Here is a 12182-nt window from a genome sequence, read left to right on the forward strand (position 1 = left end):
ATTCTCATCTGTGTTCCCACAGTGATGGCTACACATCCCATCATGCTCAGAATGGGCCAGCCACATTGTCTATTCTAAGGCTATTAAATGTTTTGATATCAACAAATATGAACCTCTGACATTAGGGATCAGTCCCCTGATTCTGCTCTGTGTCTCCTTAAGGGCTTGAGCGTCAGAATTGTTTTGATGATATGACAAAAAAATGTTAGCTTTCCAAAAAATGCTGGCAGCCCAGGTTGCACGTCTAAGTTAGATCGGTGTGGAATAAACTACAAGACAGGCTCCAAAGTTGAACAGACAGCTTCTTAATTCACTGTTTGGTCCAGTCCCTAAGTATTAAACTGGCTGAAAACATTAATGGAGATAGGAATGTGTCTGCGGGTTACTGTAGCTACGAATGACCATTTAACTCCCAGTATATAAGTAAACCGTTGGTCCATCTGAAGCACATTGTGATGACACACTAAAAATAACCTGCTGCCGCGTGTTTGAAACAACTAATATAGCTGCTGACATTCCAGCGCAGCATTGAAGAAGTGCAGCACTGTTGGGATTGCTGACTTTCAGGTGCCTGTAGAAGATCGCATGGTAATATTTAATTTTAAAAAGTATGGTGTTCTCCTGATACACTGGCCAGTATTCCTCCCTCAGCCAATCTCCACAAAACCACTAATCTTTTCATTTTTTTGTTTGCAGGATTTTGAGGTGTGCCAATTGACCGCGGCGTTCACCTACACAACAACAGTGACTGCTCCTTGAGAAGAATTCACTTGGTGTGAAGCACTTTGGGACATCTTAAGGTTAATGGCATGCGCTACGTTTGAGATTTATTTCAATTTTCTTTCAAGCCCACTCAGCCAGTGTTGTCACAAATTCAATACTCAACAGTTCTTTATTAACTCACCAGGGGGCATAAGATGCAGCAATGAAGAAGTAGATCACCATCCTGTCAAACATGTGGAAGCAATGCTCCATTGTTCTGGATAAACAAAGGAAATATTTGGATAGAATTACGCTGGGTGCAGTACAGTGCCACAGGTTTACATTGTATTCTAACACACTGATGAGCATCACAGAGGAAAAGTAGGACATTCTCACTCTAACTGTATCCTTGGCTCTCCTATAAGGAATGTTTCAGATTAAACTATTGCAATCAGAACTAAAATATGGGACAGGCTCTTTTGTTTTTGAGTATGTGAACTAGGTTAGGTCTTCTGAATCTAGATAAATACACATGTAGGCTGAAACTTTTCCACAGAGGTTGTGGTCCCTTCCCCCCCAGCTGAAAAATCAGGGATGAGCACACCTCCGCTGGACTGGGAAGCCATGACCAGATTTTATGGTCGTCAGACTGTTAAGAATCTGAGGTCATGCCCTCCGACCCATGTGGGAGGATGTCCCTCCTCCCAGACCTGCTGGCCAATCAGATTGGTACACAGCTTTCCAGTCACTGCAGTGCCACTGGGAGCAGTGGCCCCTGTTGAGATTGCAGCCAGTCCACCGTGAAGTGCAGTGATGGAGAGCGAATCCTGAGGGTAATCAAGGCGGCTTCAATCAATGGGGCCAGTCAGACAGGGCCCGGGAAGGGGGGGGGGTAGGAGAACAAGTAGGGACATTGGCGGGGGGGGATTATCATTTGAGCACAGGGTGTCCATCAGGAGCCACCCCCCCACCCCACACTCCCCTGAGCCCATTACCAGGGTTTACTTGGCAGTCGTGCCAAGTGGTGTGAAGACCCTATGCCACTGGTAAAGTACCAGTGGTGGTGGGACAAGATGAGACCCTTAAGTGGCCAGTGGCTATTAATTAGCCATTCAATGGATTCTATTAGCCCAAGGGCAGGCAGGCTGCTGCTGGGAAGTAGGTGATGGGCACAGTGCCCCCACTTCATGCCTGATTTTACGGTGGGGGGGGGTGGGTGTGAATCAATACCACACACACACACACACACACACACACACACAGAGAGTTGGTGATAAGAGGGGCTGAAAGATGCCATGGGCACCATGCTCGCTGCCTACCTACAATTTTACCAGCAGCGGGGGAGCCAATTAATGGCCACTCAAGGGTCCCATCTTGCCACCACTGGGATTTAACCCCTGGGCCCATCGGAGAGCCCCCTCGTCCAAGGTTTTCTTTTCCCCCTGAGCTGAGGGGGGCTTGCCTTGGGTTTTACCCGCAGAGGTGGGACCATAGCCACCAACATAAAATCCTGCCCACTGATGGAAGGACATTGGCCATGGTTTTAATCAGGTGGGGATTGGTCACCCAGGAAGTGAGGTGGGCTAGAAATTCACCTGCTGCTCCAGAAATCAGGCCTCGGCTATTTTAACTCCTGGGCCTCATCTCAATCCCAGCAGACAACCTCCCAACCATTCAAGGCAGAAAGCTGGTGCTGTTACGTTCTTCTATTCGACTTAAATTATCAATCATAAGGCAGGGATTGGTAAAAGAATAACCTGGATTCTTTATTCGAAGATAAGACTACATACAAACAATGTCAACTGGGAGGCTATGCATACCTGTCTGACTTCTACAAGCTGCTGCTTGCTTGCAAGTCATGGGACTGCTGTATCACATCCTGTCTCAGTGGTAATGACTGACAGCAGTTTAAGATATTCTCTCTTAAAGGTACATATACATCATATCACAACATCCCCCTTTTTTCTAAACTAGAGGTATACCCTTAGAGAATCAAACTATTTACATGACAGCAAGAGAAAATAACTTTGCGTGAATGTACCATAATAAAAAGCAATAAATTAAAAAATCTCTGAAACATATTTAATTACAGAGATATATGCTGTATATGTATTCAGAATGCTGGTTAGGGGTGCTTTGTTTATGCTGCACCTTAGGCCGTGTTCTATTTGCAATAGGGTTACTCGTTGCTTCTGGCTGTGGTACTGTTCTGATTTGGCATCTGTTTCGACATGCCATTTGGTGTTTGTGCTTGATATGATCTTGGTTCTGGGCATAAGCCCACAATTTCTGCTGGATTCCATGTGCCGTCAGTTGGACTTTATACTCAAACTTTTTGTCCGACGTTCAGGTTGGGTTATCGGTTACCGGTCATGGGCATCTTTCATCTTCCCATTTTTCAATTAATGCATATTGTACTCTTGGAAGTATCAACTAGTGATGCCTGGGCAGGGTTGTTCGCACTTGCCTGCCGAATAGTCAGTGGGAAGCAGTGAACAATTCTTCAGCATGGTGACCATCTGATCATGTGAGATTTAAGAATACATTGTATTCAGTCGTCAGGAAGGAAATGAGGAGTTGGTGCCAGTGGAGGGTAGCCCTAAATTTTCCTTGTGGGGTGCAAGAGAAACTTCCAAGCCTGGTTGTGAAGAAGACACAGACTAGGGTGCTTTGGGTAGAGGCTGTTTATTACAGAACTTACTTCTCTATTCTAACACCGTTTCACACCCAGTGCTGGCTGACTCTTCTTTATATACACATCTGAGTATAATTAACTAATCAATAACCAACACCTGTTAGCCTTATTACCTTAAATCACTGGGTATTTAACATCCATCAACAGAACCTATTAGATGCTAACAGATTCCCCTCTCCTTTAAATTAAATTGATATGCAAACAAAAACAATTCATAAAAATACAAAATGATAATACATGTTATCTTATTGTACAATCAATCTTTAACATACTCCATGGCCAGAATTTTACCTTTGGCGTGTGGGCGCGTGCCTGACATGCCCGATCGTAATATGACACGCAATATCTCATTCGGCGGGTGCGCGCCGGAGTCGGCTGCACGCCCGCCAATAATTGAAAGGCCTATTAAGGCCATTAACGAGCTAGTTAACTTGAACTTTACATTGCCCGTCCAACCTAACGGTTGGCGGGCAGGCAAAATGGCCAAGCGGCATTTACTTTTTTTTTAGGAAACCTAATCCACGAGTGGGATGAGGTTTCCTAAAGCTAATAAAAATTAAATAAAAACTTTATTTTGAATTTAAAAACACGTCCCATCTCATGTGACACTAGTCACATGAGGGGACATTTTTCGCTACATTTTTATTGTTATTTATTAATTATTTTATAAAGTGCTTTCACTCCCTGAGGCAGCTCCATGCCTCAGGGAGTTTGAAGCGTTCTTTTGCGCGGATGCGTGGACTGCACGGTAGACCCGCTCTCCCTCCTCCCCCCCGCACGCACAGGTAGAGCTGCCGCTCGCGATCCACGCAGGGCGGGCCAATTTGAAATTGCGGTGCGGAGCCGATTGCAGGCGGCAGGCGGCTTCCCGACCACCCCCGCCTGCTCCTGCCGAGCCCGCCCGACCAGGGTAAAATTCTGGCTCATATTGCCCCACCACCCATCTTGGGAAAACAAAAAAATTTCATAAGGCTACAGTTATAAACATTTCTGTGTTCTCATAATCCATTATAACACAAGGTGTCCCTCTTTGAGAATATCCAACAATTTCTTTGGACAAGCAGTTCTTTCTGTGAAACAATCCGACAACTGGTGACTTGCGTCGACCCATGTTATTTTGGAAATTGCCTTCCTTTCCAACATCTCTTTAATACTCGCGAGATCAATCCTCAACCCTCTTTTCCATGACACTCTTTATTGAATGGACATTGTCCTGGAGTGAAAGGTTATCTATATGGCAGTTTATTGGCACATTTTTCCCCAGTTGCCCCTTAGATAGGAGTTCCTTTAATATACTCGTTAATACATAACCATATCTGTCACTTCTACCAGTGCAAGTGTCTCTGTAGCTAAGGTGCTTTTCACTACTCTATTTCTTTTGATTCCCAGGCTAGTGGACAACATTTATTGTTTCTTCCCACTAAAAATATAATGAATCCTGCTGTACTTGAATAACCATCAGGAAGCAGCATGTGAGGCGTCACTAAAAGTGACTAATTTCAATCCGTTTGGGTCACCAAGGTCTGGAAATCCGTGCATACATTCTTCTAAACTTAAGACATTGAAGAAATTATTTGCTTTCAGTACTTCCCCAGCAGTAGCATATTTCAGCAAGGTGCTCAATTCTAATACATCATAGCACTCATCTGTCTAGTTTGTGTGCATAACCAGTTTAATTGCCCAATTAAGCTTCTTAATTTATCTGCTTCTTCCTTGGTTCCAGAGTCTTCCTTTTGTGAGGATCTGGCCCAATTTATCAGGACCTTATTACCATTCTCTAGGTAAGATTGTTGAGTCAGGGTAATTCCCAACTTAGTCTGTCTAATGTCCAACCCTATATACTTAAAAGCTCCAGAAGCCCAGCTTCCAATTTTGAAATTTTTAATAATTTTATCCATCACAAATTTCTCAAATGCCGCAGATCCACACCCCCCCACCCCCACAGGAAATCATCTACATGCATTAAGAAAATGCCTGCTAGTTTTCCTTAATAGCATCAATAAAACATTGCTGGATCTGCCTTTAGCTGAATGCAACCAGCTTTTAGTAGGATGGACCTAACTGAAAAATACCATAGCCTGGATGCATCACTTAACTGTAAACACACTTGTTTAACCTCCATAATTTCCCCTCTATGTCTCCAGTTTCTTTTGGAGGCTTTAACAATATTTCTCTTTGAAACTGTTCCCCTTGTAAATATGCAGCTTTGACATCAATGGATTCACATTCCCATGAGTATATTGGTAAAAGTGCTAGAAAATCCACAAACTTACCTTTCCTGATGTTGGGGAATCTATTCTAACTTCCTAGTTGTCCAGTTGTTCCTCAAATTCCTGAGCTACAAGTCTGGCTTTAGCTTTGTATGTACCATCTGGGAAGTACTTCCTCCATACAAATCCATCCATGGGACAAGTTGGCTGTCCATTGTCTGGCACCTCCGTGTAAACGCCAAACTCTCTCCAACTGTCAAGTTCTTTTTGTTTTTCCTCCTTTATCAATTTACCTAATAACTTGTTAGTAGCCACTAGAACTTCTCTATTGCAGGAGCTCCTTCTTCCTGTATCACTCCTCACCTGTTCTTTGGTTCAATTGCTCTAGTTAAACTACATCCCCTACTAGATCTCCTGTCCCTAATTAGACTACTACTACCCGACCTGTCCCTCCTGTGACTACACTTCCTTTCACAATTCTTGATCTTTACCTTGGGCTGTGATCACCATTAGGCCCAGTGTCTGAACTTATACTACGTTTCCTGGCTTTCCACATTTTTACTTCCTTCTGCCAATCCATAGATCCAGTATTCTGCCCCTTGTCTTGTACATTCAGCCAGTATTTGTATATCCCTGTGGCCTTACCTGCCCTTCCTACTACAGCGGCCTCCCTCCACTCACTAGCCCCTTCTGGCATAAACGCCACCCTAGTTCCAACTTTCAGTAGTTGATCTTTGGATAGATGGCCCTATCCTGATCTTCACTGTCACTTGGTCTATTCTCAGCTAGCCCGTTATCTGCCACAATCTGTTGTTCATACATGTCTGGCATATATGTGTGTGAGGTGCATGGTGCATCTTCAGTTTCCATCATCTGTTCTGCTTCTGTCAATGTGTAATCAGTGCCAGTAAGCTGCTTGGAATGTACTCTAACAGTTAGGTTACCCTGTTGCAAGATTATCTTTTTTCCATCAGTGCCTATATCTTTTCCTGGGCTTCTCCATTCTTTCTGCCCTTCTCTTATAATACACTACCTCCCCAGGCTTAAAATTCATTTCTGACGGCCTGATTCGATACCTCAAAGCTCTCCTGATTTTTTTTCCCCTGAAACCTCCGCTTTAAGAAATGCTCTCCTCGCTGCATGTGCGGCAGTCAAATGTTCTGCAAAAATGGATAATGGTCCCACGTTATTGAAGGTATCTTTGGATTCCTGCCATAAACTAATGATAGGGGCTGTAGCCCCCAACCATCTGGAGCATGCTTTCTGCATGTACTGCCCATGCTAGAGCAGTTGTCAATTTACAATTCAGTTGGTCAACTAAGATTTTGCGCAGCATTTCATCAATCACGGTGTGACATCTCTCACATATCCCATTGCTAAAAGGACTTTCTGCTGTGCATTGCTACAAATTTCAGATTTTTACATATACTCCTGAATTCATCATTGGTAAATGCTCCTCCGTCGTCCGTTAAGAATTTAGCTGGTGCTCCCTTCCCTGTTCCTATCAATCTTTCCATTACTTCATCGACAATTACTTTTTTGTTTTTATTATAAATTGCCATTGACAGACTAAATCTAGTCACTACGTCTACAAAATTAAGAAAAATTATTTTTGTCTTTATTCCATACTTTGAGACCCATTGCTACAGTTTCAATAAAGTCTCTCGCCAATGGAAGACTTACTACTGGTCACGATAGCGTTCTCCTGTACATTTTTACAAATATCACATTTTTCACCAATATCCTTGACAAGTCTAGAGTATTCCCCATCCAGTACCCCTGCATCCTTTAACAGAATCTTCAACCTATGGCCCGAGGGATGTGCAAATTGTCAATGTAGTTTGGTAATAATTTGCTTCTTCTCCTTTAAATCCCTATTCCCAGCTGCCATTAATACCTCTTTAACATTCTGTCTAGAGATAATAAGCCTTAAAGAAATACAATGATGTCCCGACTGTGTAAATTGCAAATCTACAGATCCCCCAAACACAAATCGCTTTATCATGCTTCATGTCCAACTTCATTTGGGCCTTTTTCATTGAAGGCTTACTTAACAGTAAAAGTATTTCACTCGATACCACATCAGTACTGATAAAGTGATTTACCCCTATTTTACATGGAATTACTATTCTTTTTCGTGATTTCAACTTGTTACCATCACCGAAACTGAAACAAGTAGAACTGTCATCTTCTTTGGACTTTACTCACCTAAAGAATCCATGTAACATTTTAGCCAGTCCACTCAACATACCATGGATCGAGAACTGCAAATGAATGAATCTGCAACTAGGATACTCATTACTGGAATGAAGCTTCTGGTGACCAATACAATTCCTTCCGATTGGTCAGTCTCGTCCTCCTCACCTTCTGTACCTTCCATGTCATGAGTTGCCTCAAAAACCCCATTTTTCATTTTGGGGCAATTCAACACATAATGATACTTAGGCTTGCATCTGAAGCACCTGTTGCCCATCCCTTGGTTATTCCTGGGGTTCATCCTTTTTCCATAACTGCCCAACCCCTGCTGCCTGTTATAGCTCCCCAAGGGGTCTCTGCCCTCATACTTTGTAAGTTTTCTTTTGTACAGACGTTTGGGACCTATATTCAAACAGTCTCAGAAAGCTGCTAGCAATGCATCCTCCACCTTTGGTGTTACAGCTGAAGAGCCCATTTGTACCATAAAAGCAGCTGGAAATGAATGCTTTCCCAGGAATTATTTTAAGGCTTCGGACATTTGATTCAAATGCATATCTCTCTCTTTGAATCTCTCTTGGTTAAAATCAAGAGCCTATCCATGTTTGATAGCCTAGCACAGTCCAATAATTTAAAGGCAAGTACTGATTTAGGAATTTCCAATTGGAATTGCTGCACTGTAGTGGGTTAAACTCCATGATGTACCCTTTAACGGGAGAATCATCCATTTAAAAAAAAAATTATCAAGGTCCGACCAAGCCTCATAGGCATTCAATAAGTCATCTTTCATATAAATTTTATCCATGATTGTCAACAGAATGTCCAAACCTTCATCATTGTTCAGTTCTTGAGTATCTAGTTGTTTGAACACTGTGGAGGATCTCACTCCTGGCAGGAAGTGAAAGTGCCAGAGCTATCCCTTGCTTTTTTCTGTTAGAGACGTAACCCATGACCATGCCTCGACTTCATTTTTCCCTTGATCATAAGGTTCCGTTTCACAAAACAGTGGTGGAAAATCACATCCTGCAACCTTATACCTGGTTCCAGTCGTTTTTCTTCAAAGAGTTTCCAATTGCAGTCTCTGTCTGGAAATAAATCTTAGTCTCCAATCTTCACTTTCAGGCAACCATCCTCTGCTGCCAAATGTCAGAGAAACTTCCAAGCCTGTTTTTTAATTTGTTCATAGGATGTGGGTGTAGCTGGCTAGGCCAGCATTTTTATTGCCCATCCCTAAGTGCACTTGAGGTGGTGAGCTGCCTTCCTGAATCGTTGCAGTCCATGTGGTGTAGGTATACCCACAGCGCTGTTAGGAAGGGAGTTCCAGGATTTTGACCCAGCGACAGGGTAGGAATGGCAGTATATTTTCAAGTCAGGATGATGAGTGGCTTGGAGGTGAACTTCCAGGTGATGGTGTTTCCATCTATCTGCTGCCCTAGTCCTTCTAGATGACAGTGGTCCTGGGTTTGGAAGGTGCTGCCCAAGGAGGTTTGTTGAGTTTCTGCATGTACCTTGTAGATGGTACACATTGCTGCCACTGTGCTTCGGTGGTGGAGGGAGTAAATATTTGTGGAAGGGGTGCCAATCAAGTGGGGCTGCTTTGTCCTGGATGGTGTCAACCTTGAGCATTGTTGGAGCTGTACTCATCCAGGCAAACGGAGAGTATTCCATCACATTCCTGACTTGTGCCTTGTAGATGGTGGACAGCTTTGGGAAGTCAGGAGGTGAGGTACTCGCCGCACGATTCTCAGCCCCTGACCTGCTCTTATAGCTAAAGCATTTATATGACCAGTCCAGCTCAGTTTCTGGACAATGGTAACCCCCAGGATGTTGATAGTGGGGGATTCAGTGGTAGTAATGTCATTGAATGTTAAGGGGCGATGGTTAGATTCTCCTTTGTTGGAGAGGCTCATTGCCTGACACTTGTGTGGCACGAATGTTACTTGCCACTTGTTAGCCTAAGCCTGGATATTGTCCAGATCTTGCTGCATTTGGATGTGGACTGCTTCAGTATCGGAGGAGTCACGAATGGTGCTGAACATTGTGCAATCATCCCCACTTCTGACCTTTTGAAGGGAGTTTGAAGCGTTCTTTTGCGCGGATGCGTGGACTGCACGGTAGACCCGCTCTCCCTCCTCCCCCCCGCACGCACAGGTAGAGCTGCCGCTCGCGTTCCACGCAGGGCGGGCCAATTTGAAATTGCGGTGCGGAGCCGATTGCAGGCGGCAGGCGGCTTCCCGACCACCCCCGCCTAAGCCTGGATATTGTCCAGATCTTGCTGCATTTGGATGTGGACTGCTTCAGTATCGGAGGAGTCACGAATGGTGCTGAACATTGTGCAATCATCCCCACTTCTGACCTTTTGATGGAAGGAAGGTCATCGATGAAGCAGCTGAAGATGATTGGGCCAAGGACACTACCCGGAAGAATGCCTGCAGTGATATCCTGGAGCTAAGATGATTGACCTCCAACAACCACAACCATCTTCTTTTGTGCTAGGTATGACTCCAACCAGCGGTGGGTTTTCCCCCCGATTCCCACTGACCCCAGTTTTGCTAAGGCTCCTTGATGCCACACTCGGTCAAATGCTGCCTTGATGTCAAGGGCAGTCACTCTCATCTCACCCTTGGAGTCCAGCTCTCTGTCCATGTTTGAACCAAGGCTGTAATGGGGTTTGTGAAGAAGTTACTGAGACTAGGATGCTTAGGTGGAGACTGTTCATTGCTTGTCACAAAGCTTAATTCTTCACGCTAACACCGTCACACCCAGTGTTGGCTGACTCTTCTTTATATACATATCTCAGTATAATTAACTAATCAATACCCAACACCTGTTAACCTTATTACCTTAAATTATTGGGTATTTAACATCCATAAACAGAACCTATTGGATGCTAACATGGGGTCTGATGGAGCACTCCATTCCCTGCTTGGGCTTCTTCTTTCCCTGGCTTTTTGTCCCTACTGCCTTCACTTGATGGGAACGATGCAGCAGCTTCCCACTCAGGCCACTGGAGTCAGGATCCAACTATGTCACTGGGACCCGACATGCATACGTAAAAATGGACACCATTGCCTTTAGCAAGTTAAAATTCAGGGCAGTAAGCTCCTAGCAGCTTTCAGGCAGATAAATAACCTCAACTGGCCATCGACCCCGTTTCCAGCAGTTTGGTAGGGTTAAAATTACCATTCTTTGCTACAATGGTAGCACCCTAGCCTCTGATTCAGAAAGTTGTAGTAGATTCAAGTCCTATTCCAGGCATTTGAGCACATAATCCATGCTGACATTCCAGTGCGGTGCTGTGGGTGTGCTGCAATGTTGGAGGTGCTGTGTTTTGGATGATATATTAAACCGGGAATTTGGCTGCCCTGCAAAACCCCATAGCAATATTTAAAGAGGAGCAGGGCATTCTCCTGGTGTCCTAGTCAACATTTAATCGTTAATAAACTCATTCACCCAATTGCTGTTTGTGGGTCCTTGCTGGGTGTAAATTGGCTGCTGTATTTTCTTACTATACGGTACACTTAATTGACTGTGAAGTTCTTTGGGATGCCCTGGCATTGTAAAAGGTGCTAAATAAATGCAAAATTAATATACCTTAAAACAAACTCCTGTCCCTCAAAGAATACAGATTGTAGGAGAATATTAATTACCTTTTTATTACCATCAGCAGTACATTTCAAACCTGCAACCTCCACCCCTAGAAGGACAAGGGCAGCACATGCACGGGAACACCACCATCTACAAGATCCCCTCCAAGCCACGCACCGTCCTGACTTGGAACTACGGCAGGAATTTTCTGGCCCCTCCCACTGGCTGGATCTTCCGGTCCTGCTGAAGTAAATGGAAGTTTGAATGGCCCGCCGCATCCATCGCGGCAGGGCCCACCGTGCCGGGCCGGAAAGTCCCGTTCTAATCACCATCCCTTCACTGTCGCTGGGTCAAAATTCTGGAACTCCCTTCCTAACAGCACTGTGGGTGCTCCTACAACAATGGACTGCCGCAGTTCAAGAAGCCGGCTCACCACCACCTTCTCAAGGGCAATTAGGGATGGGCAATAAATGTGGGCCTAAACAGTGACGCCCACATCCCATGAATGAATTTTTAAAAATCTTAAGATAAAATATTTTACCAACAAGAAGACTTTAAAATGGCTTTAGCTTTAGAAAAAGATATAATTTTGATATTTGTAACTTTCTAAACTAAGGTCCATGTTTCTGTTGTCTGCACAGTGCTCATGTAGAATGCCGGTGGCCCAATTTACATACAAATCAATAAAGTTGGCCTATAAGTCAGCTTCATTAAGTTTAGTCATTATTATAACCTATTTCCTTGTAGTTGATGGTTTAAGCTTTGTATTTAATTGGCCAACAGACAATTAGCAG

General features: G+C 44.0%; 1 protein-coding gene across 1 annotated transcript in view; it reads right to left on the reverse strand.

Moving 5' to 3' along the window:
- The window catches only part of mmd2a (monocyte to macrophage differentiation-associated 2a), a 139618-nt gene that overhangs the window by 36787 nt on the left and 90649 nt on the right, over positions 1 to 12182 (reverse strand). Inside the window, exon 4 of the mRNA XM_078559278.1 lies at positions 905 to 979. Coding sequence (XP_078415404.1) covers positions 905 to 979 — 75 coding nt within the window. The remainder of the gene's footprint in view (positions 1 to 904; positions 980 to 12182) is intronic.

Source organism: Cetorhinus maximus, chromosome 15, assembly GCF_964194155.1.
Source record: "Cetorhinus maximus chromosome 15, sCetMax3.hap1.1, whole genome shotgun sequence".
In the NCBI taxonomy this organism is placed as follows: Eukaryota; Metazoa; Chordata; class Chondrichthyes; order Lamniformes; family Cetorhinidae; genus Cetorhinus; species Cetorhinus maximus.